This window comes from Capricornis sumatraensis, chromosome 8 (genome assembly GCF_032405125.1).
Source record: "Capricornis sumatraensis isolate serow.1 chromosome 8, serow.2, whole genome shotgun sequence".
Taxonomy (NCBI): domain Eukaryota; kingdom Metazoa; phylum Chordata; class Mammalia; order Artiodactyla; family Bovidae; genus Capricornis; species Capricornis sumatraensis.
The window spans coordinates 44,772,190-44,796,712 of record NC_091076.1 but is presented as its reverse complement, the minus strand read 5'-3'; the positions used below and the strand labels follow the sequence as shown (position 1 = coordinate 44,796,712).

The 24,523-nt window shown below is 39.2% G+C and overlaps 1 protein-coding gene across 1 annotated transcript; it reads right to left on the bottom strand.

The window, feature by feature from the left end:
• Window positions 1-12,915: 12,915 nt before the first annotated feature.
• Window positions 12,916-14,151, bottom strand: LOC138083529 (upstream-binding factor 1-like protein 1). The gene has a single exon (XM_068977389.1). It carries the CDS (start codon window positions 14,134-14,136, stop codon window positions 12,916-12,918), a length of 1,221 nt encoding a protein of 406 aa, XP_068833490.1. The 5' UTR covers window positions 14,137-14,151.
• Window positions 14,152-24,523: the final 10,372 nt, after the last annotated feature.

Here is a 24,523-nt window from a genome sequence, read left to right as displayed (position 1 = left end):
AGGTATGTTCCTTCTATTCTTGGTTTCTGGAGAGTTTTTTTTTTTTTTTTTAATCACAAATGGATGTTGAATTTTGTCAAAGGCCTTCTCTGCATCTATTGAGATAATCATACAGCTTTTATTTTCCAATTTGTTAGTGTGGTGAATTACATTGATTGATCTGAAGATACTGAAGAATCCTTGCATCCCTGAGATAAAGCCCACTTGGTCATGGTGTATGATCTTGTCAATGTGTTGTTGGATTCTGATTGCTAGAATTTTGTTAAGGATTTTTACATCTATGTTCATCAGTGATATTGGCCTGTAGTTTACTTTTCTCTTTCTTTCTTTTTCTTTTTCTTTTTTTTTTTTTTTTGTGGCATCTCTGTCAGGTTTTGGTATTAGGGTGATGGTGGCCTCATAGAATGAGTTTGGAAGTTTCCCTTCCTCTGCAATTTTCTGAAAGAGTTTGAGTAGGATAGGTGTTAGCTCTTCTCTAAATTTTTGGTAGAATTCAGCTGTGGAGCCGTCTGGACCTGGGCTTTTGTTTGCTGGAAGATTTCTGATTACAGTTTCAATTTCCTTGCTTGTAATGGGTCTGTTAAGATTTTCTATTTCTTCCTGGTTCAGTTTTGGTAAGTTGTACTTTTCTAAGAACTTGTCCTTGTCTTCCATGTTGTCCACTTTATTGGCATATAATTGCTGATAGTAGTCTTTTATGATCCTTTGTATTTCTGTGTTGTCTGTTGTGATCTCTCCATTTTCATTTCTAATTGTATTGATTTGATTTTTCTCCCTTTGTTTCTTGATGAGTCTGGCTAATGGTTTGTCAATTTTATTTATCCTTTCAAAGAACCAGCTTTTGGCTTTGTTTATTTTTGCTGTGGTCTCTTTTGTTTCTTTTGCATTTATTTCTGCCCTAATTTTTAAGATTTGTTTCCTTCTACTAACTCTGGGGATCTCCATTTCTTCCTGTCTAGTTGTTTTAGGTGTAGAGTTAGGTTATTTATTTGACTTTTTTCTTGCGTCTTGAGGTATGCCTGTATTGCTATGAACTTTCCTCTTAGCAGTGCTTTTATAGTGTCCCAGAGGTTTGGGGTTGTTGTGTTTTCACTTTCATTCATTTCTGTGCATATTTTGATTTCTTTTTTGATTTCTTCTGTGATTTGTTGGTTATTCAGAAGCGTGTTGTTCAGCCTCCATATGCTGGGATTTTTAATAGTTTTTCTCCTGTAATTGAGATCTTATCTTAATGCATTATGGTCAGAAAAGATGCTTGGAATGATTTCAATATTTTTTAATTTATCAAGGTTAGATTTATGGCCCAGGATGTGATCTATTCTGGAGAAGGTTCCATGAGCACTTGAGAAAAAGGTGAAATTCATTGTTTTGGGGTGAAATGTCCTATAGATATCAATTAGGTCTAACTGGTCTATTGTATCATTTAAAGTTTACATTTCTTTGTTAATTTTCTGTTTAGTTGATCTGTCCATAGATGTGAGTGGGGTATTAAAGTTTCCCACTATTATTGTGTTATTGTTAATTTCCCCTTTCATACTTGTTAGCATTTTTTCTTGCATATTGTGGTGCTCCTATGTTGGGTGCATATATATTTATAATTGTTATATCTTCTTCTTGGGTTGATCCTTTGATCATTATGTAGTGACCTTCTTTGTCTCTTTTCCCAGCGTTTGTTTTAAAGTCTATTTTATCAGATATGAGTATTGCTACTCCTGTTTTCTTTTGCTCTCTATTTGCATGCAATATCATTTTCCAGCCCTTCACTTTCAGTCTGTATGTGTCCCTTGTTTTGAGGTGGATCTATTGTAGGCAGCATATATAGGGGTCTTGTTTTTGTATCCATTCAGCCAGGCTTTGTCTTTTGGTTGGGGCATTCAACCCATGTACGTTTAAGGTAATTTTTGATAAGTATGATCCCATTGCCATTTACTTTCTTCTTTCGGGTTTGGGTTTATACGTCCTTTTTGTGTTTCCTGTCTAGAGAATATACTTTAGCATTTGTTGGAGAGCTGTTTTGGTGGTGCTGAATTCTCTCAGCTTTTGTTTGTCTGTAAAGCTTTGATTTCTCCTTCATATTTGAATGAGATCCTTGCTGGGTACAGTAATCTGGGCTGTAGGTTATTTTCTTCCATCATTTTTAGTATGTCTTGCCATTCCCTCCTGGTCTGAAGCGTTTCTGTTGAAAGATCAGCTGTTATCCTTATGGGAATCCCCTTGTGTGTTATTTGTTGTTTTTACCTTGCTGCTTTTAATATTTGTTCTTTGTGTTTGATCTTTGTTAATTTGATTAATATGTGTCTTGGGGTGTTTCACTTTGGGTTTATCCTGTTTGGAACTCTCTGGGTTTCTTGAACTTGGATGATTATTTCCTTCCCCATTTTAGGGAAGTTTTCAACTATTATCTCCTCAAGTATTTTCTTATGGTCTTTCTTTTTTCTTCTTCTTCGAGGACTCCTATAACTCGAATGTTGGAGTGTTTCATATTGTCCTGGAGGTCTCTGAGATTGTCCTTATTTCTTTTAATTCGTTTTTATTTTTTCCTCTCTGATTCATTTATTTCTAGCATTCTATCTTCTATTTCACTCATCCTATCTTCTGCCTCTGATATTATACTATTTGTTGCCTCCAGAGTGTTTCTGATCTCATTTATTGCATTATTCATTATATATTGACTCTTTTTTATTTCTTCTAGGTCCTTGTTAAACCTTTCTTGCATCTTATCAATCCTTGTCTCCAGGCTATTTATCTGTGATTCCATTTTGATTTCAAGATTTTGGGTCATTTTCACTATCATTATTTGGAATTCTTTCTCAGGTAGATTCCCTATCTCTTCCTCTTTGGTTTGGTTTGGTGGGCGTTTCTCCTGTTCCTTTATCTGCTGGGTATTCCTCTGTCTCTTCATCTTGGTTATATTGCTGCATTTGGGGTGGCCTTTCTGTATTCTGGCAGTTTGTGGAATTCTCTTTATTGTGGAGTTTCCTCACTGTGGGTGGGGTTGTATCAGTGGCTTGTCAAGGTATCTTGGTTAGGGAAGCTTGTGTTGGAGTTCTGGTGGGTGGAGCTGGATTTCTTCTCTCTGGAGTGCAATAGTGTCCAGTAATGAGTTCTGAGACTTCTGTGGTTTTGGAATAACTTGAGCTGCCTGTATATTAAAGCTCAGGGGAGTGTTCCTGTGTTGCTGGAGAATTTGCATGGTATGTCTTGCTCTGGAACTTGTTGGCCCTTGGGTGGTGCTTGGTTTCAGTGTAGGTATGGAGGCATTTGATGAGCTTCTATCAATTAATGTTCCCTGGATTCAGGAGTTCTTGATGTTCTCAGGATTCAGACTTAAGCCTCCTGCTTCTGGTTTTCAGTTTTATTTTTACAGTAGCCTCTAGACTTCTCCATCTATACAGCACTGATAATAAAACATCTAGGTTAAAGATGAAAAGTTTCTCCACATTGAGGGACACCCATAGAGGTTCACTGAGTTACATGGAGAAGAGAAGAGGGAGGGGGTAGTTAGAGGTGACTGGAATGAGAAGAGTAGGGATCAAAAGAGGAGAAAGCAAGCTAGCCAGTAATCACTTCCTTATATGCACTCCTCAGTCTGGACTGCTTAGAGATGTTCACGGATTTATAGAGGGAAGAGGAGAGAGAGGAAGTAGACTGAGGTGGCCAGGAGGATAAAAGAGGGAAATGAAAAGGAGAGAGACAGACTCAGCCAGTAATCATTTCCTTAAGTGTTCTCCATCATCTGGAACACACAGAGATTCACAGAGTTGGGTAGAGAAGAGAAAGGGGAGGGAGGAGACAGAGACAACCTGGTGGAGAAAAAGAAGATTCCAAAGGAGGAGAGAGTGTTCAAGCCAGTAATCTCGCTCTCAGGTAAAACTGGGTACCGAAGATTGGGTTTTTAAATGTACAAAATTGACAACAAATACCAAAAAGCAAAGATTAAAAATCTAGAGTAGAGGTTGGATTTTCAAAAATACAATATTAAAGAAAAGAAGAACAAGAAGAAAAAAAAAAAAAAACGTCATGAGAATTATTAAAAAAACAACAACCACACACACAAAAAAATACATACGGCGTTTGTTTTAAAAATAGGGTCTTTTCTTTTTTTGAAAAGTGATAGTAGATTATAAAAATTAAAATTAAAGGAGAAATAGAGGACTTAAACTTTTAAAAAAGTTAAAAAAAAGGAGACGAAAAGAAAAGAAGAAAAAACAATCAAACAATATCAACAACAACAACAAAAGAAAGAGAATGGTTGTAAAAATTGTAAAGATATTTCTGGGACTCTCTGGTGTTGTGGGCAGTGTGGGGTCACTTCCAAGGCGGTCCCCTATGTTTAGCTTCTTCTGTTTGCTGGTCTCTTCAGTATCTGATTTCCGCCCTGACACAATGGGGGCGGTGGTGGACACTTTTTTTTTTTTTTTAGGCTCATTTTTCAGTCACGCTGTGGGGAGGGAAGGATGCTGCAAATAAATAACACTGGCATGTGCTCCCAGTGTCTCAGCCATGCTGGGCATGCCCCTGCACACGGCGCACACCACTCAGGCTCTACGTTGTTCCGCCGGGAACCATCTGAGGACGGCCCTAGGCTGCATGCACCTCCCCAGTCTAAGCCGCTCAGGCTCGGCTCTCAGTTAGCCCTCAGAGGCGCAAATTCAATTGGGCCTGCGTTTTGTGCCCTTCCCAGGTTCGAGTAGCTCAGGTGTTTGGCGAGTGCGGTTGCTGCAACTTATCGCCTTTCCCTGCTGCTCAGTTTTCTGAGTGTACTGCTGGAGCCCCTTGTCAGGCAGATGGTGACTGTCCAGAACCCCAAGAAGTCTTAATTAGCGAAGAAGCCTGCTTGCAGTTCAGTAGGTAAAGTCTCTCCGGGGCTGCAATTGCCCCCTTCCAGCTTTTACGGCTCTGGCTGCCTGTCACCGGCAGGGGACGGTCTGCAGCTGGCTATTTCTCTTCCGTCCTTTGTTCTGTGCATGGTCCTGGTGGTGTCTTATGTTAGGGCTTTCGCATGGTAGTTATCCCACAGTCTACTATGCTAGCCCAAGTTAGTTCGCTCTGGTTACATTCGGGGCATTCCAGCCCAATTCTTAAAAAGCACTGCAGCCCGCGCCTCCCTGCCCAGCCCCCACTTGCTAGTGGCGGATGCAGGCATCTGCACTGCTTCTCCACTGGGGGAGTTACCGTTGTCATAATCTGTTGGTTTTAATTAATTATTTATTTTTCTTCCCTGTTATGTTGCCCTCTGTGCTTCCAAGGCTCACCACAGACTCGCAGTGAGAATGTTTCCTGGTGTTTGGAAACCTCTCTCTTTTTAAGACTCCGGAGCTCCCTCCCTACCTCCTTTGTCTCTTTTTCCATCTTTTATATTTTTTCTACCTGCTTTTGAAGACAATGATCTGCTTTTCTGGATGCCTGATGTCCTCTGCCAGCATTTAGAAGTTGTTTTGTAGAATTTACTCAGCGTTGAAATGTTCTTTTGATGAATTTGTGAAGGAGAAAGTGGTCTCCCCATCCTATTCCTCTGCTATCTTAGCAATCTTAGTTTTTTGGATGTTGGGTTTGAAGCCAGCTTTTTTACTCTCCTCTTTCAACTTCATCAAGAGGTTTCTAGTTCCTCCTTGTTTTCTTCCATAAGAGTGATGTCATCTGGATATCTGAGGTTAATGATATTTCTCCCTGCAATCTTGATTCCAGTTTGTGCTTCATCCAGCTTGGCATTTAGCATGATGTACTCTGCATACAAGTTAAAAGAGCAGGGTGATAGTATACAGCCTTGATGCACTCCTTCCCCAATTTGGAAACAGTCCGTTGTTCCATGTCCAGTTCTGTTGCTTCTTGACCTGCATATAGGTTTCTCAGGAGGCAGGTAAAGTGGTCTTATATTCCCATCTCTTTAAGAATGTTCCACAGTTTGATGTGATCCCCACAGTCAAAGGCTTTAGCATAGTCAATGAAGCAAAAGAAGATAATAGAATTTTCTTGCTTTTTCTATGATCCAATGGATGTTGACAATTTGATCTCTGATTCCTCTGCCTTTTCTAAATCCAGTTTGAATACCTGAATGTTCTCAGTTCACATACTTTTGAAGCCTAACTTTCAGAGTTTCGAGCATTACTTTGCTAGCATGTGAGATGAGTGCTTTTGTGTGGTAATTTGAACATTCTCTGGCATTGCCTTTCTTTGGGATTAGAATGAAAACTGACCTTTTCCAGTCCTGTGGCCACTGCTGAGTTTTCCAAATTTGCTGGTATAATTATTAATTGCAACACATTATAAACTTATTATTAAATCACAGTACCTGTTTTTAAGAAGTGGCTCTTTGAGGCAGTGTTCAGAGTCAAAACATTGACTTAAGTTTCAGTGAAATAAAAAGCACTGAGTACTACAACACAAAAGTGTTCTGAATTTTTTGGTTTAATGAATGTACCAAATTTATAAATGTGGAAGAAAAAAGTATATAACAGTTATGGATGAAATCAGTAAGAATATGAGACCTGATTAATTCATTGTCACTCTAGAGTTATGTGACCATGTGGAAGAAGATGAACCAAACTCAGTATTGGGAGGTGTTTCGCTTAGTCTACTATGGAGAGAAACACCATTTAGACAAAATAGAAGAGGAAAGCAAGGAGATTTTTCAACAACTCAAAGAAAGTCAATAAAATATGGACCTAAAGCAGAAACTTTTAAGGCAGATATATGAGGAGCTCAAGGAATTGTGCCGTAAGCCAGACATGGAGCTAATCCAGGCAAGGACCGAGGCCTGGAGAGTCATGGTGTTCCCTGGATAATACCCACCTCTCCTTTGTCTTTCATCGTGTGTTTGAAATCATGCTTTCTATTGCTATGATCAAAGTTTTATCTGTCCAGGAAATGCTAATGACCAAGGATCATTCTTGCCATACACAAGAATTGCAAAGCTTCATGGAAAAGTAGGTAAAAGAAATCCTAGAGAATCCATCTTAAATCCTTCTTAAATAGACCTAATATTCAATTACTGGAAAACTTCCACAGAGAAGGATGCTTGAAGATGTACCAGTTGGCATGTGGACGTGGCAATAATGAGAAATTTGGGAATCCCTACAACTCATTTCCCTTTCTGTTTCTGTGTGCGTGATACTATGCTGAAATGTGGATTCACTCACCCTTGGAAACAAGAAACTATGTCTCTGCTCTGAAATACACTAAGACTTTTTTTTCTGTTTCTATCTTTACAGCATTATTAAAACATGTGGAAAAGGTAAGCTTGCCCACGTTTTCAAGTTTTGATAATTGTAACTGTGATTAGTCATTTGGCACTGAAATAGGAGCATGCGTTATCAGGACACTATAACCTCTTTCACGATGTATTTCAATTTCTCTTTCTCCAAAGATAGAGGTGGAGCTGGGAAAGGGAATTACTTGCAGGATTTTTTGCAAAAATCACATAAGGACAACTACCATTGCTGATTTTAAGTTTTAGAAAAAGAAAAAAACAGAGGGAATGTACCCAAAGTCATGACAGGATTATGTGCAGGAAATAAGGGTTGATAGAAACCTAACATGGAATCAGGGAGAGAATAAGCCGACAGAGGATCATCCAGGCGCAGGGTTTCCATGTGCAGCACATGGGGAGGTGAAAAAGAAAGACTCTATCATGCCCTCAGGAAAACTGGGTCCCAGGAATTGGGATTGCTACCCAAGATAAGCTCCTCAACTGCTAGCTGTGGTTGTACAGACACTGAGCATTTCTGTGGAGACTCGAGTGGATTAAAAGTCAGAGTGCTCCTCTTGAATGCCCTTCATTTCAAGTCATTTTCCATAGCCCTGAGATTGGCTGCAGGAAACCAGATACTGTCATGACTGATTTGAACTTGATGCTATGATTGCAGTGTTAGCCCTGGGATAGATGAGATAGAATATTATTTGATTTTGATAACATAAATCCTCTAGTTTGGGTGATTACTTCCATGGGACCTGAACCTAAATTTGAGGATTGAAGTGAAGCCTCTTCAGAGTCTTGCAGCCATAACTACTATGGTGAAAATTTGAGCTCCAGAAAAGTAATGAAGTGTCCTTTCTTACAGGGGGTGAGTCAGTGCAGCTGCACCTGCCCCAGCTTGCAGTCCCACAGCTCAGTGGGTGACCCATCCTTGGACTCATAGACTGGCTCAACCAATTCCAAGGTAACAGACAGCCCTCTGGTTAGGGTTGGATACATTGACCTCTGTTACTTTCCTATGGGTTACTTTTCCCCACTGTCCAGTCTGTGGACTATGCTGGAAATTTTAATATCCACACTTACCCTTATAGGAGAATAATGTATGGAGTAAAACTAAATGGTATCTGGGGGAAAAAAAAAAGACATTTATAATGAGTAAGCTATCTAGAGAGTAAACAATAGGAAAACATAGTGGATGGTCTGTAGCAGGCTGAGGTATATTATTGACTGTTTAAAGGTAACTTGTAGTTTTGCATGTACATTCAGTACATACCAGGTTTCACGGAATGAATGTTATCATTGGTTTTGAGATGCTTAGATAATTTTAACTTGGTTTAGAAAATACTTTGTAATAAATAAAAAATATAAATCCTCTTTATGGTCAAATTTATCACAAACCTAAAAGGAAATTTTATACACAGTTTATACAAAACATTGGCAAAGTAAGCTGAGAACTTCTTTCATTAGATTTATCCTTTTTCACTTCAAAGTATGCTGGCAGAAACTTCTCACAAAGGAACTACTTCAAAAAATAAGACATTTTGCTTTCATTTCAACTTTGCATGCTTTAGTAAAAAATCTTTTCAGGAAAAGTGAAAACAGTTTGGGAGTTATTATTATTATTGGCATTACAGTTCATTTTCTGAGAAGGGCAAGCTATATTGGTTTCTGATAGTGAAGTTTTTAATTAATTGACAATTTCAAATGTAGAAAATTATAGAAGTGATGGCCAAGAGGTAGCAGTAGGTCTCATAGATACAAATTTATCCCATTTGGTCTGGCTCAAATCTTATGGAGACAGACCTGTAGATCTTCGACTGGAAAAGATTTCTCAAGCTAGCCTTGCTGTCCTGATTCCAATTCTAGCCACAAATTAGGAAACCTAGACACTCTACAAAACCAATGTCCATCAAGAGTTTATAACACTAGCTGCTAATATAATATTTTTCCTTCTTCCTGCAGTGTACATTGCATTGGATAATGAAAGCGTCACTCATTGTGTCCCTGTGTTTGAAGATCTGAGATGTCTGCTGGCTGTTCCTGATGGTTCTGTCAACAACACTTCACCAAGATCTAAATATTTTCTTGCCTGGGGAGCTGAGTCATTCACTTCTGGTCAATGCTGCTGGGAGGTGGATGTAGCGGGCTGTTGCAACTGGGCTGTTGGATTTTGTAATGATTCTTGGACAAGAGACAGTGACATGGTCCTTGATTCAGAGAGAGTTTTCCACTTCTTTGTATCAGAGAGAACAATCAGTGCAGTTTCTTTACCTCCTCTCCATTGTCACCTCAATATGTCAAAAGGCCTCTGGGCCCAGTGGGGTATTCCTGGATTATGACGGTAGTGTCCTGAGCTTTGTGAATGTGGCCAATAGTTCTCTCATGTGCAGTTTCCTCTCCTGCTCCTTTTCCTCTCCTCTCAAACCTTTTCTGTGCTCTGGACACTCTTGATCAAGGACAATGTAGAAATCTGAAAACAGGTATCAGAAATGTAAACAATTGACATCACTAATTTAATGTCTGCTTGATTTTCTATAACTTTACCTTCCTTTATGAAGCATATTGATTGATTTGTTTAAGGGTTGACATGTTAAATGCATGGGCTTCCTGGATGGCTCAGCTGTAAAGAATCCTCTTGCCAAGCAGCAGATTTGGGTTTACTCCCTGGTTGGGAAAATCCCCTGGAGTAGGAGATGGCAACTCACTCCAGTATTCTTGCCTGGAAAAAAATCCCATGAACAGAGGAGTCTGACAGCTACAGCCCATGGGGTCACAAAGAGTTGGACATGACTGAATGACTAAGCACATGTCAACTGTATAAAGTGGTATAAAATGTTAAATAAAACTATCTCTGAATACTGTACAATTTTTATTCTATGTCTTGTCTGTTAATTTCTAAGGTAGTTGGATGTGGAAGAACTCCTGGCTCTGTTCACCCAGTTAGTGGGTTAAGGCAAGGTTTAGAATTCCCTTATCTCTTCTGTGCATATACCTCACCAAGTCTCAGTTTAGACCTCTTTTCTCATGATGTAATTTGTAAAGCTATCAGACTAGATAAGGACATCCTCTTTGGTAGACTCAGCATATCTTGTACTTTTTTTTTTTTCTGTAAAACTAACTACCTAATATTGGCTGACCCATCTAGCTTAGGAGGTTTATGTCTGCCATATGTACAGATAAATCCCAAGTAACAAAAACCATCCTGCTTGAAATATAACTGTTTCAATAAATAGCTATACAAAGTCATAACTAAAAATATGCTCCATCACTGTTAAAAAGCTTATAATGTATAACCAACATCAGAAGGAAAAACAATAATATTATTTAACAAAAATGTTGAATGGGCTACATATAAAATTCACAAGCTCAAGAAATTCTCTATCACAAACACAGTAAATATAAATGTATATATATCTTAACAGAATGACATAGAGAAAATAAGAAATTTAAATTGAGGAGAAAACTCAAATCACAGAAACACTGAAATTTCATTTACCAGAATTAACAGCAAAACTTTTTGGTGAGTGTAATAAAGAATACTTCAGTTCAATTCAGTCCCTCAGCTGTGTCCAAGTCTCTGCAACCCCATGAACAGCAGCATGCAAGTCCTCCCTGTCCATAACCAACTCCTGGTTTCCACCCAAACCCATGTCCATAGAGTCAATGAGGCCATCCAACCATCTAATCCTTGGTCGTCCCCTTCTCCTCCTGCCCCCAATCCCTCCCAGCATCAGGGTCTTTTCCAGTGAGTCAGCTCTTCCCATCAGGTGGCCAAAGTATTGGAGTTTCAGCCTCAACATCAGTCCTTCCAGTGAACACCCAGGACTGATCTCCATTAGGATGGACTGGTCGGATTTCCCTGCAGTCTAAGGGACTCTCAAGAGTCTTCTCCAACACCACAGTTCAAAAGCATCAGTTCTTTGATGCTCAGCTTTCTTTATAGTCCAACTCTCACATCCATACATAACCACTGGAAAAAACATAGCCTTGTCTAGGTGGATCTTTGTTGGCAAAGTAATGTCTCTGCTTTTGAATAAGCTATCTAGGTTGGTCATAACTTTCCTCCCAAGGAGTAAGTGTCGTTTAATTTCGTGGCTGCAATCGCCATCTGCTGTGATTTTGGAGCCCAGAAAAATAAAGGTAACAACTGTTTCCACTGTTTCTCCAACTATTTTCCATGAAGTGATGGACCAGATAACACGATCTTAGTTTTCTGAATGTTGAGCTTTAAGCCAACAAGAAAATGAAAATTGTACTTAAAATGTTTTTAGTTAATCCAATCTTCAGTTTCAAAATAATAATACATTACTACCATGTGATCTAATAAGAGTCATAAATAAATCAGGGTTGCCCATGTCTGCAACAAGAGAAGCCACACCAATGAGAAGCCCGCACACTGCAAGGAAGAGGAGCCCCACTTCCTCAGCTAGAGAAAGCCCATGGTCAGCAATGAAGACCTAGTGCAAAAAGTAAAAAAAAATTATATATATAAATAATCATAGAAATATTGTGATAGTTTCAGGTGAGCAGCAAAGGGACTCAGCCCTGCAGATATGTGTGTCCATTCTCCTCAAACCTCATTTCCATCCATGCGACCACATGACACTGGGCAGAGTCCCATGTGCTGTACAGTAGGTTCCCTGCCTGTACATTTATAAAGAATAAAATATTTCCCTAAGACATCAAGGAGTAAGATGAACTCTCAAAACTCATCCCCTTTCATATATAGAACACAACTATTCAGTGCATTAGAGCCAAAAATGAATATTTTTCATTTTCAGCCAAGAATACTTAGAAAAGTACAATGAGATGATGGCTTACACTCATTTTTAAATATATAAATAAAGAAAAATATTAAAAGTAATGTCACTCTAATACATAAAAATTCCCAAACAGTTTAGTAACCTATGGACTAAAATGCTTATACCAAACACCTGTTTAATACAATCACAAAACATAATGCAAAAAAACCAAGTCTATGGCAAAAACATGATTCCTGATAATCTTCATCATGAGGAATGGGTTGGGGCAGAAATCAGAAGAAATTTAGATGTGTCCTGGAAGATTAGTGCCATTGAGTCAAAGGGTGCTGGTTTTAAGGAAAAGCTAACTCAAATGGAGCAGTATTAAATTTTAATTTCTAATTTTTGAAATCAGTAAGAAAAATCTCACTAATAGCTCAAAGGATAAATATATAGAGAGAAATGCTGCTGCCCAAATGCCCATCCTGGCTTCCAAGATAAGGAAGGGCCAGCTCCTCACTTCAGAGAGAAGGAACAGAGACAATTTTCTTAAAGGCAAGTCTCCTACTTCCAGTCAATCAGATCTTCCCTCCCCAGCTCAGTCCCTGAGTCCTGAGGGACAAAGTCACAGAAAAAAAGGGGGGTCATAGACCCCTGGAGCCCCTCACATGTCTGGAAGGCAGAGGGTGAGGAGAGCAAGCCTTTCCAGTTCAGGGAGCTCAGTCTAGTCCAGGGTGTCCCGCAGCCCAGTCAGCTCAGGGTGTATTCCACGAGGCATCATTGGATTGAGTTTCTCTCAAGGTGAACATTGGGTAGATGGAGAGGCCAGAAATTACAGCACAAGATGCCTTCTTTCCAAGAGGTCCCGCTTTGTATGAAGAGGGAAGGAAAGAAGGAAGGAAATGAAGAGGCAATAGAGAGAAGAGTCCATTGACGTTTGCTGGAAAGCTATCTGTCTCTTCGGGTTGTGAACTAAACTCAGTTGGAATCCGAGTCAGAGGAGTCCCCTGAGGACGATGAGATGGAGCCATGGTCCTCTGGCTCAGAATCTCCATCTTCGTCCTCAGTCCTGGGGGCTGAGGAGCCTTCCTCCTCTTCCTCATTTTCTTCTGATCTCCCTGAGGCAGGAGAATGTTCTCCAATCATGTCTGATGATCCTGACTTTGAAGCCTGAAGCCCCGGGTTCTCTCTAAGCTTTCCTTGCAGATTCCTTGATGATGGGGACTGCAGGCTCATCTTTCTAATCTTGGGGTTCGGGCCCCCTGTCACCTTCATGTTCTTACACTTAGCACAGGTCACCTCTCTGTAAGCAGCATATTCTTCAGGAGACAGAGTCCTGAGCCAGAGATCAAGGTCCACCTTGTACTGTGTCTGCAGTTCCTCTGCCTGCTTCTTATAAAGCTCCTTCTGGTCCTGGGGGACCCGCTGCCAGCGTCTACTGATCTCCACCATGCGCTCCCTCGGGGGCACCACTTTCAGCTCCCTGCTCAACCAGAGATCCTGGTGGAACTTGTGATAGCCATTCATCGGAGGCTTCTTGGGCTCTCCGTGGAATTTCCACTTCATGGCTAGATTGTTTTCTGGGGGAGGTTTCACTCTTTGCACATTTTCCTGAAACTTCTTTGGCACTTTGCTTTGACTTCCTTTGGGGACATCAGGTTTCTTGGAGTTCTGGACTAGTTCAGGGTGCTGTGTTCTGAACAGAGCCATTTTCTCCTGAAACTCCTGTTTCTCTTTCTGGAAATCTTGACTGTATTTCAGCTTGAGCTGTTCAGGCAGCTTCCTGTATTCCTCGGAGAGAACCTTGGTCAGCTCCTGGTTGCTCATCTTGGGGTATTTTTGGAGGTACTGAGGTCTCATCTCTTTAAAAAAGCGAAAGTAAGCTGTCAGGGGCTTCTTGGGTAAATCAGGATGTTTCTTGTGGTTTCTACTTTTGGAAGGATTGTTAATACTTTCCTTAGCTTCCAGGATTAATTCTTTCAAAGTGCGAAACTTTCTCAAGTTATAAGAAATCTCTAACCATTTGAGTTTGCATTTTTCCCCAGAAAAATCTTTAAAAGCTACTTTTTCCCAGTCCATCACTGACTGGGTCATTTTGAATGTGTGCCTGTCATTGGATGGAATGCTTTTCTCCATATATTCCAGTAACTGCACAATGTCTTCTTTGGACCAGTCATCTTGACTTTTAGGCATCACCATTTCTAGGTCTTTGGGACAATTACATGGTCCTAAAGGTTCAGCCATCTCAGCAGAATCTCCAGCATCTGCACTCTCAAGATTCAGCAGGTGAGGGTGATGATTCTGTGAGGAAAGAGAAAGAAAGTTACTCTCCTATGTGACACATGAGAGAAGCACATACCACTTGAGATATGTCTCTTCTATCATTTTATTTACCCTTAAGAATGCAAATGAAAACTGGCCTAGTCTGAATCAATATTCATGTTGAACATTATGAAGCTTCATTTGCAGAGTTAAGTATCTTCAGACCCCATTCACTCTGCCTCCCAAACAATTTCACCAGAGAGTGTGTTACATATAAATGAGGAAACTAAAAGACTGGCTATTCACTCAAGGGACAAAGAATAAGAGAAAATGAAGGGAGTTAATAAAAGTAAGTGCCTGAAAAGTTAAGGACTTTAAAACAGCAATGGCAAACCACAGCACATGGATAAGAATGGTCAAAATCCCAAAGATGGCCATCACCACATACTGAGAGGATGGGGAGAATCAGGATTCATCATCAATTGATTCACTGATGATGGGATTTCAAAACAGTACAGGCCTTCAGAAAGACAGGGCGAGGGAATGGCAACCCACTCCAATATTCTTGCCTGGAGAATTTCATGGACAGAGGAGCCTGGTGAGTTACTGTCCATGGGGTCACAAAGGGTTAGACATGATTGAATGACTAACACTTTCTGAAAGACAACATGGTGGTTTGTTACAAAACTAAATATCCTCCTACCATGAAATTTCATAATCATGTTCTTCTACATTTGCCAAAATCAGGTGAATCCATTTATAAAAAACTGCAGATGGATACATCTAGCAGCTTTGCTCATAACTACAAAACTTGAAAGCAACCAAGATGTCTTTAGGTAGATGAATGGACAAAGAAACTCTGGTACATCCAGTTCATGGAATAGTATTCACTGCTAAAAAGAAATGAGTGAGAAAGCTAGCAAGAGACATGGAGTATAGTTGAATGCATATCACTAAGAGAAAGAAGTTAATCTGAAAAGGATACATACTTCATGAGTCCATCTATAAGACCTTCCAGAAAAAGGAAAATATAGAGTGAAATAATCCTTGGTTTCCAGCAGTTACAGTTGGAGGACTGATGAACATGCAATCACAAAAGATTTTTAGGGCATATAACACTTTGGTGCATTATACCGGGGGGTGCCTGTCACTATACATCAGTGTAAAACTAGTAGAATAAACACCAAGAATGAACACTAATGTAAAATCAGGAACTTTGGGTGACAATGAAGAATCAGTGTAGGTTCCTCAGTTGTAATAAATACACCACTCTGATACATTATGTGATAATGGGGAACCTGTAGGTGTGCCTTTGTTTTGAGGAGGTGGGATATATATGGGAACTCTCTGTACTCTGCTCAGATTCAATGTGAATATAATCTCTTAATTAGTAGCACTCCATTGGATTCCAGGGAATAGCTACCTTTTTCCTTTTTATTAATTTATTTTTAATTGGAGGATGATTGCATTAGAGACTGTATTGGTTTCTGCAGTACAACAATGTGAGTCAGCTGTAAGCATAGAAAGAAGCATCCAGGTGGCCATGGACTGAATGGGCCACCGAGATAATAATTGATATGATTCATCGCACAATAGAAGCACCATCGAAGATGAAGACAAGTGTAAACGTGTTTATGCAAGATTCAAAGAGTTGAAGGGTTAAATATTTCTTTTCAGATAACATCAATGGACATTGTATTAAGGCCTATTAAATACAATTTGGGGCTTCCCTGGTGGCTCAGATGGTATTCTTGGGCTCCAAAATCACTGTGGTTGGCAGCAGTAGCCACAAATTTAAAAGAAGCTTGCTCCTCAGAAGAAAAGCTATGACAAATCTAGACAGCATACTAAAAAAGCAGAGACATCATTTTGCTGATAAAACTCCATATAGTTTTCCAGTGGTCATATATGGATGTGAGAGTTGGACCCTAAAGAAGGCTGAGTGTTGAAAAATTGATGCTTTCAAACTGTGGTGCTGGAGAAGACTTTTGAGAGTCCTTTGGACTGCAAGGAGATACAACCAGTCAATCCTAAAGGAAATCAGTCCTGAATATTCATTGGAAGGACTGATACTGAAGCTGAAACTCGAATACTTTGACTACCTGATCTGAATAACTGACTCATTGGAAAAGACCTTGATGCTGGGAAAGATTGAGGGTGGAAGGAGAAGTTGTCGATGGAGGATGAGACGGTTGGATGGCATCACTGATGCAAAGAACAGGAATTTGAGTAGATTCCAGGAGTTGGCGATTCTCAGGGAAGCCTGGTGTGTTGCAGTCCATGAGGTCACAGAGAGTCAGACGTGACTGAGCAACTCAACTGAACTGATACTCCTAAAGATTTTTCACATTTGGAAATATGTAAATTCCAAGTTAAAATGCAAAAGTGCTGGCCCTTCCCTGTTGGTCCAGTGGCTAAGACTCCATGCTCCCAGGTGCAGGGGCATCAGGGTTCAATCCCCCTCAGGGAACTAGATCCCACAGGCCACAGCAAAGTGCTCACATGCCAGGACTAGTAGTTCATGGATGATGACTAAGTGTTTGCATGCCTCAGCTAAGTTTCCCACATATCTCCAACTAAGAAGCAGAACATACAAATAAATAAATGAAATTTTAATTAAATACTTAAAAATAATAGTGCTATCTAATATAGTGGGAATAAAAATAAAGGACTGAAATTAATCAAGATTTCCATTTCTATATCAGACTGAGTGAAGAATTTTCTCTGCTTTTTTGTATTCGGTGTCACTGATGTTATGTTTTGAGAGTCATCACCAGTATCTAGGTTATCATTGGCTATTTCAAAGAACAGGCCCCACCATTTCCTGAAGAAATATTACTCTTCACATTCTACGACAGTTTCTCAATCAAGTTTTAGGCATCATGCCAAATGTAAAAACTATCTGTATAGGATTCCCCATCCCCAAATTCACAATTTAGTTTTACACCATGGAAACCATAAGTTAGCAGAATCATTCATCTTCATCTACAAATTTTAAACATTGGAAGGTATTATAATTGTCTAGCTCCAAGAGTGAACTGAAAGCAATTACAAATATTTTATTAGCTGGGAGTACTTCATTTGCTTCAGAAATTCTGAAGTCTGCTGAGTGTTAAAATGAATATATATATATAGAAGAAATCCACTACTCAGAACTCTTTACTCACCATAAAATTGCAGAATTGGTCTCATCAATTCCAGCAGGAGAATCCACCCAATCAGGTCAGGAGTTCTATGCTCTCTGGCTGGGTCAGCACCTGTAACTTTCAGAGTTTCCCAGGGTCAGACAACTTAAAACATCTCTGAACAGGAAAAAAGGGAAACAGAAACATTGATTTTGAGATGCTTGACTATCAGGATCCTTGAAGTCCCTCCTTTGATTAGGTTACTACAGTTCTCTGGGATAAACCCAATCAACACTGATTAGATTCATGCCCTTTCTCTTCTCCATTAACATCCACTACCAAAGTCCTCCAGGGCTGGTTTATTCTCGCCATTGATTTTTATAATAAATATCCATTCTGTTCTCATATTGAGGGTCTCACATTCTATTTCAATTCCCTCCATATTTTATTATACTTTAGTAAAGTAATTGAATATGCATCTTTCCATGTTGTGATAGTTTCTGACCTTTTTTTCACATGATCTAACAGGTTAGGAAGCAACAATTAGAACTAGACATGGAACAACAGACTGGTTCCAAATAGGAAAAGGAGTACATCAAGGCTGTATATTGTCACTGTGCTTATTTAACTTATATGCAGAGTACATCATGAGAAATGTTGGGCTGGAAGAAGCACAAGTTGGAATCAAGATTGCTGGGAGATATATCAATAACCTCAGATATGCAGATGACACCACCCTTATGGCAGAAAGTGAAGAGGAACTAAAGAGCCTCTTGATGAAAGTGAAAGAGGAGAGTGAAAAAGTTGGCTTAAAGCTCAACTTTCAGAAAACTAAGATCATGGCATCTGGTCCCATCACTTCATGGGAAGTAGGTGGGGAAACAGTGGAAATAGTGTCAGGCTTTATTTTTCTGGGCTCCAAAATCACTGCAGATGGTGATTGCAGCCATGAAATTAAAAGACGCTTACTCCTTGGAAGGAAAGTTATGACCAACCTAGATAGCATATTAAAAAGCAGAGACATTACTGTGCCAACAAAGGTCTGTCTAGTCAAGGCTATGGTTTTTCCAGTAGTCATGTATGGATGTGAGAGTTGAACTGTGAAGAAGGCTGAGCGCCGAAGAATTGATGCTGTTAAACTGTGGTGTTGGAGAAGACTCTCGAGAGTCCCTTGGACTTCAAGGAGGTCCAACCAGTCCATTCTAAAGGAGATCAGCCCTGGGTGTTCATTAGAAGGACTGATGCTAAAGCTGAAACTCCAATACTTTGGTCACCTGGTGCAAAAAGTTGACTCATTGGAAAAGACCCTGATGCTGGGAGGGATTGAGGGCAAGAGGAGAAGGGGACGACAGAGGATGAGATGGCTGCATGGCATCACCAACTCAATGGACGTGAGTTTGAGTGAATTCCGGGAGTTGGTGATGGACAAGGAGGCTTGGTGTGCTGCAATTCATGGGGTTTCAAAGAGTCGGACACGACTGAGCAACTGAACTGAACTGAGCTGAGGATCTACTAACAGGTCATGTTTAGAATGGACTTTTTAATCCCTTCAGTTCTAATCAGTTTCTATCACAGTATAGCATACATGAAAATATGAATAATTATTGAGGATAATTTTGGAACTAAAGAAACAGAGACTCCAAATTCTGTCATCCTTGGCTAATTTAATTCTGATTATATGATTATTAAATATGAGCAATTCATTTTTAAACATCCATGGGCATTGTTGAAATCGATTGGATTAAACCTGAGGTGGTCTAAAGTATGTCTAGAATGATATGATTACTTATTAGAACAAAGAATGCTTGACAATATCAGACTTCATGATTTTTTGAAACTGGCTTCATCTATTTTCAAATTTAATTATAAATGTATTTTCCATCTAGTGGTTAAGTGACAAACAATAGAAAATGATTGAAAAATGAAATAAATGAAATATTTACTTTAAAAAAACAGTGAAAAGATATGGCTCAGTTTTCTATATATATTTTTACTTATTGATGTACACAGCCAAAACTGAAATCATGTACAGAAATATATGTGGGAAGTGTTAAAATTCTCAGAAATGTTCATGGCAGTAAACTTCTTTGCTTTTTAAAAAAAGTTTGATCTCTCTAAATATATTTTATAATATTTTGATAATAAGAATGAACTGCTCCTGAAAACACTATTTTTATTAGAATAACCCATCACATTCATAACTTTCATATAAATATTGTTCAGAGGTCTATAGTTCTAATCATTTTTAATATGCTATTATAAAAATTAATTAAGGGAAACATTAAATGTTGTATTTTATGCTTATAATATCAAATTCAGACTAAGTTTTAGCAGATTATGTATTATTGAAAAAAAATAACTTCCAATATATTAAGTTGAAAGCAAGTAAATTAATAATTAATTATTATTATAAAGTATTAAACATTATTGAACTATTAATTTGGTAAATCTTTAAGCAGGATAATATCCAGTTTTATTGAGAGTAAAATTGTATGCCTTCACATACTTTGATATGTTTGTGTGAGATTAACACAGATGTTTTCATTATATGCATTAAAATTCTTAAAAAATATGTTTGCCTCTCACACAGTAATTGTAGTCCTAGAAGAATATTCTAAGAAATTCATTGGCCAAACTTGGCAAATCTGAAATCTTACCATAACAGTTTCTCTCCCTACTGCATATAACTACCTACAAAGCAAAGCAAGAAAAAAAATAAGTAAATAAATGAGATTTTTACTTCCTCCAGCAAAGCATGAGACCTCAGATTTGAGGGCAATAAATTTCATTCTGTTGGATGAGGTAGTCAGATCAATGTCCCCCTTATGCCCTCCCAAATCTTGTTCGAATTCTAACAGCCAGTACTTCTAAATATGAACTATTTTAGAAATAGTCTTTGTTGATGTAATCACCTGGAGGATGTCAGGATGAGACCATTCAGGGTAGAGAGTGGATCCGAAATCTGCTGACTGGAGTCCTGATAAGATAAAAAAGAGGGGTGTTTTAGATGCAGCAAAAAATGTCAATATGAAGAGGCTGAATTTAAATTAATCTGTCATAATTTGAGAATTCCAGGAATCACCAGACACTGAAAGAGACAGACAAATCCCTTCAGAGCCTTTGGAGGAATTATGGCCCTGCCAACACCTTGATTTCCAGCCTCCAGGACTGTCAGAGAATACACTGGTTTTAAGCCACCCCATGTGGGTTCATGTGCTGTGGAGCCCTAGGAAACTCATAAACATGATGATGTCCATGGACAGTGGTTAGCCCTTCATTTTTGCCATCCTGTCTACTGTGCCTTCAAGTAAAGCACTTAGCACCCGAATATGAGGCAGCAGGGCTATGAGACTCTGGTCTCTAACAATAATATGAAACTTGTGTGTATGTGCATGTGTGTGTTAGTCGCTCAGTCGTGTCTGACTCTTTGCGGCCCCATGGATTGTAGCCCACCAGGCTTTTCTGTGCATGGGTTTCTCCAGGCAAGAATACTGGAATAGGTTGCCATCTCCTTCTCCAGGGGATTGTCTAGACCCAGGGATCAAACCCAGGTCTCTTCCATTGCAGGCAGATGCTTTACTGTCTGAACTACTAGGGAAATCCAACTGCCAATTCAATCATTTAGTGCTATCCTAACTTCTTTCATGCACTGATACCTGTACTAGGAAGTTTTTAACCTAGTATAGAAAATATTGGCCTTCCCAGGTTTTGCTAGTGACGCTAAAGAACCATCTGCCAATGCAGGTGACGTCAGAGACTCAGGTTCCATTCCCAGGTCAGGAAGATCCCCTGCAGGAGGGCATGGCAACCTACTCCAGTGTTCTTGCCTGGAGAATCCAATGGAGAGAGGAGCCTAGTGGGCTAGGGTCCATGGGGTCACAAAGAGTCAGAGAGAAATGAAGCAAATCAGCATGCAGGCATGCACACAGAAAGAATATTAATCAATATATCTAAAATGATAGGATCTTGACTCTAGCAAGGATGTACATGTTACTCCTATGAGGAAAATATAGACACTACATCACTGAATTCTATCTCTTCTCCCTTCTCAGGTGACTATGGAAATTATGAGTACTACTTATACAGCTACTTTTCCCTATGTTTTTTCATTCGATGGTAAGGGGAAATAAACTTCTGTCTATCCCCTTCTGAAATATAGAAGAAGTTTTGGTGTAAATTTATATATCCATCATTTCATCAGCAGAATTCAATTACATGTACTATAAATGGATTATAGTAACCACAAAGGAGAATCATTCATCTTTAACCTTTTTCTTGCAGAAGGAAATATTTAAAAGGCATCATTTTTTTGAGATGCACATCACAAAATATTATTGATTCAATCAACTATTATGCGCAGTAGCTAAGCTGTTTCATATTTTCTTCTACACACACATCCCTCAGAGTCATACACATACACACTCATGTATGCCAATAAAATGTTATTGAGAAAATCTTTTCATTCAGTCTCATATATGAGTCTACATACACACTCATGTATGTTTTGACATAGTCACGCCAATAAAATATGGTAGAGAAAATCTTTTCATTCAGTCTCATCCAAATACATCTGCTTTCCTAGGTGCTAATACTAAGAAAATAAGATTTTTCAAAACAAAGAAAAGTCATTAGTTGAGTGTTATGTTCACCAATGGGATAATTTTTATGGTGTGTCTCTTACTCTTCCTAGCTAGTAATTTATTTCTTTCCGTCAGTACCTATAATTCTTGGGAGAAAATGTTGGCTGTATGTTAGTCTGTTACAGATTAAAGACCCATTGTTAGTATTTTTAATATTTAATTTGTAAGGACCGGCCTTCGTGCACTGGACACAGGAGACACTGGACGTCAGAACTGCTGCTTCTCAGGAGAGCTCTCCTTTGCTGTCTGTTTCACTTTATGCCACAGCAATTCCCACAGGACAGGACCCAGTGCAGACACGAGATTGTTCCTTCAGTTTCCCAGATATTAAAGTGAAGTCACTGCTCTTTACTCTTGCCTGGAAAATCCCATGGGCGGAGGAGCCTGGAAGGCTGCAGTCCATGGGGTCACGAAGAGTTGGACACGACTGAGCGACTTCACTTTCACTTTTCACTTTCATGCGTTGGAGAAGGAAATGGCAACCCACTCCAGTGTTCTTGCCCGGAGAATCCCAGGGACGGGGGAGCCTGGTGGGCTGCCGTCTGTGGGGTCGCAGAGTTGGACAAGACTGAAGTGACTTAGCAGCAGCAGCAGCAGCTCTTTAAGAAATAGAAATAATTGCCTCAGAATGCTCTGGGCAGACAACATTCCAAGTCCAGTGATCTCCCTGCCATATCTGCTAAATCTGCGGGACTCATTTTTCTTGGACAAGAAAAATCTCCCAACTTCATAGAATCAATTCAGGTTCTGGAACATATTCTCGGCCTAAGTTAGCTGCAACTATTTTGCGCGTATCTAAATTCAGATAAAAAGAAATCTCTTTCTTTAATTTCAGTAATTTTAAAAGAACAAAAATGTCTTCCAAGCACATAAAATTAAAAGTATTGGCTATTACAATTTTTGTCTTGTCCCTTTATAGCTTTTCCAGAGTCTTGGCTCTCTCCCAAAGTCCCCTCTGCTCTTTCCACAAACACAGATTCCCATTCTTTTAAGACCTAAAAACATCTAGGAATATATAAGGTAATGAAATAAGAATGATTAAATTACTTAATATTACAAATCAATAAAAGAAAAACTTAACATTTGTGTCCATGATTACCATTAAAGTTTCATTTTCAAATGAACATAGCACAAATTCATCTTACCTGAATTGGAACTCACCTCAGTACTGTTACAGAAATCTCTCTCTTGTTCAGTAACTCTGTTAAATTCAGTTCAGGGTTTAGGTGGAAACCTCCTGGTGGCAAAAACTTTCAAAGGTCTCCACAGTCCAGTCAATTCTAAACTCAACACCTCTGAGCTCTGGAGATAAGCTTGGCTCCTTGCTGGATGCTTTATATGTTCTCCAAAGGTCATGCCCAACTCCTCCAAGTGATAGGGTTATCAACCTTGTAAAAAAGTATGCTGCTGCTGCTGCTAAGTCACTTCAGTCGTGTTTGCCTCTGTGTGACCCCATAGACGGCAGCCCACCAGGCTCCCCTGTCCCTGGGATTCTCCAGGAAGGAACACTGGAGTGGGTTGCCATTTCCTTCTCCATTGGATGAAAATGAAAAGTGAAAGTGAAAGGGAAGTTGCATCCGATTCTTAGCTACCCCATGGACTGAAGCCTACCAGGCTCCTCCATCCACAGGATTTTCCAGGCAAGAGTACTGGAGTGGGGTGGCATTGCCTTCTCTGGTGAAAAGGTATAGGTGCCCACGATTCAATTTTTCAAAAGTTGTAAATGCAGCCAGAGGACAACAACTGCATGCAAACGTTTTGAAACCTACTTAATCCAATTGTCGTAATCCAATCTCAGGTAAAAAGTCAGAGGTTGACAGCACATTCCTAATTTTTGAAGTTCTGTTTAGAAATATAATTGAACTCCCCAATTATGGATTCACATCTCCCTTTATAAAATTTTATCGTAGTCCCAATTATAGGGACCTATGTCTACCCAGTGTTTTTGGTAATCTTTCTGTTTTGCCTGCATAATTTTCTTGGTATTTTGTCAGAAAGAGTTCTTCATATTCCATTTTTCAACCTAGAGCAGTCAAGCTCCCCAATAATATCACTTACTACTCTTGCCTCTCCTGTTTCATGGATGTTCTCAACCTCTTAAGAACTAAAATTCTCTTAAATTTCATGCTTTTCATTCAGTTTTCCATGAAAGTCTTCCCTCTGAGGATTTGCTTTTGCTTTTTTTGTTGCTCTGTTTTGGTTTTGATTACACACTATTACTTTCACTCTGTCTATAACTGCACACACTGCAAACACAATAGCTGTTGGTGGTTATTCTCTTAGACTCTGGCCTTTTAGTCATTCCCTGCATGTAATCTCATACTTTATCATTCTGTTATTAAATATGTATGCACATTTGAAATATTAATACTAGGTGGTGAAATTAATGATTATGGCATAGTCATACACTACAGGGTAGACTAAAAGAATCACAGACAATCTGTTAAATAAATGTGATATTGTCTGTGAAGCGTGGGCAATTATCTCTTAAGATTTTCTTTATTTTGACTATATTCACATTCTATTCCTCAAAACATTTTCCAAGTTATCAAAGAGAGC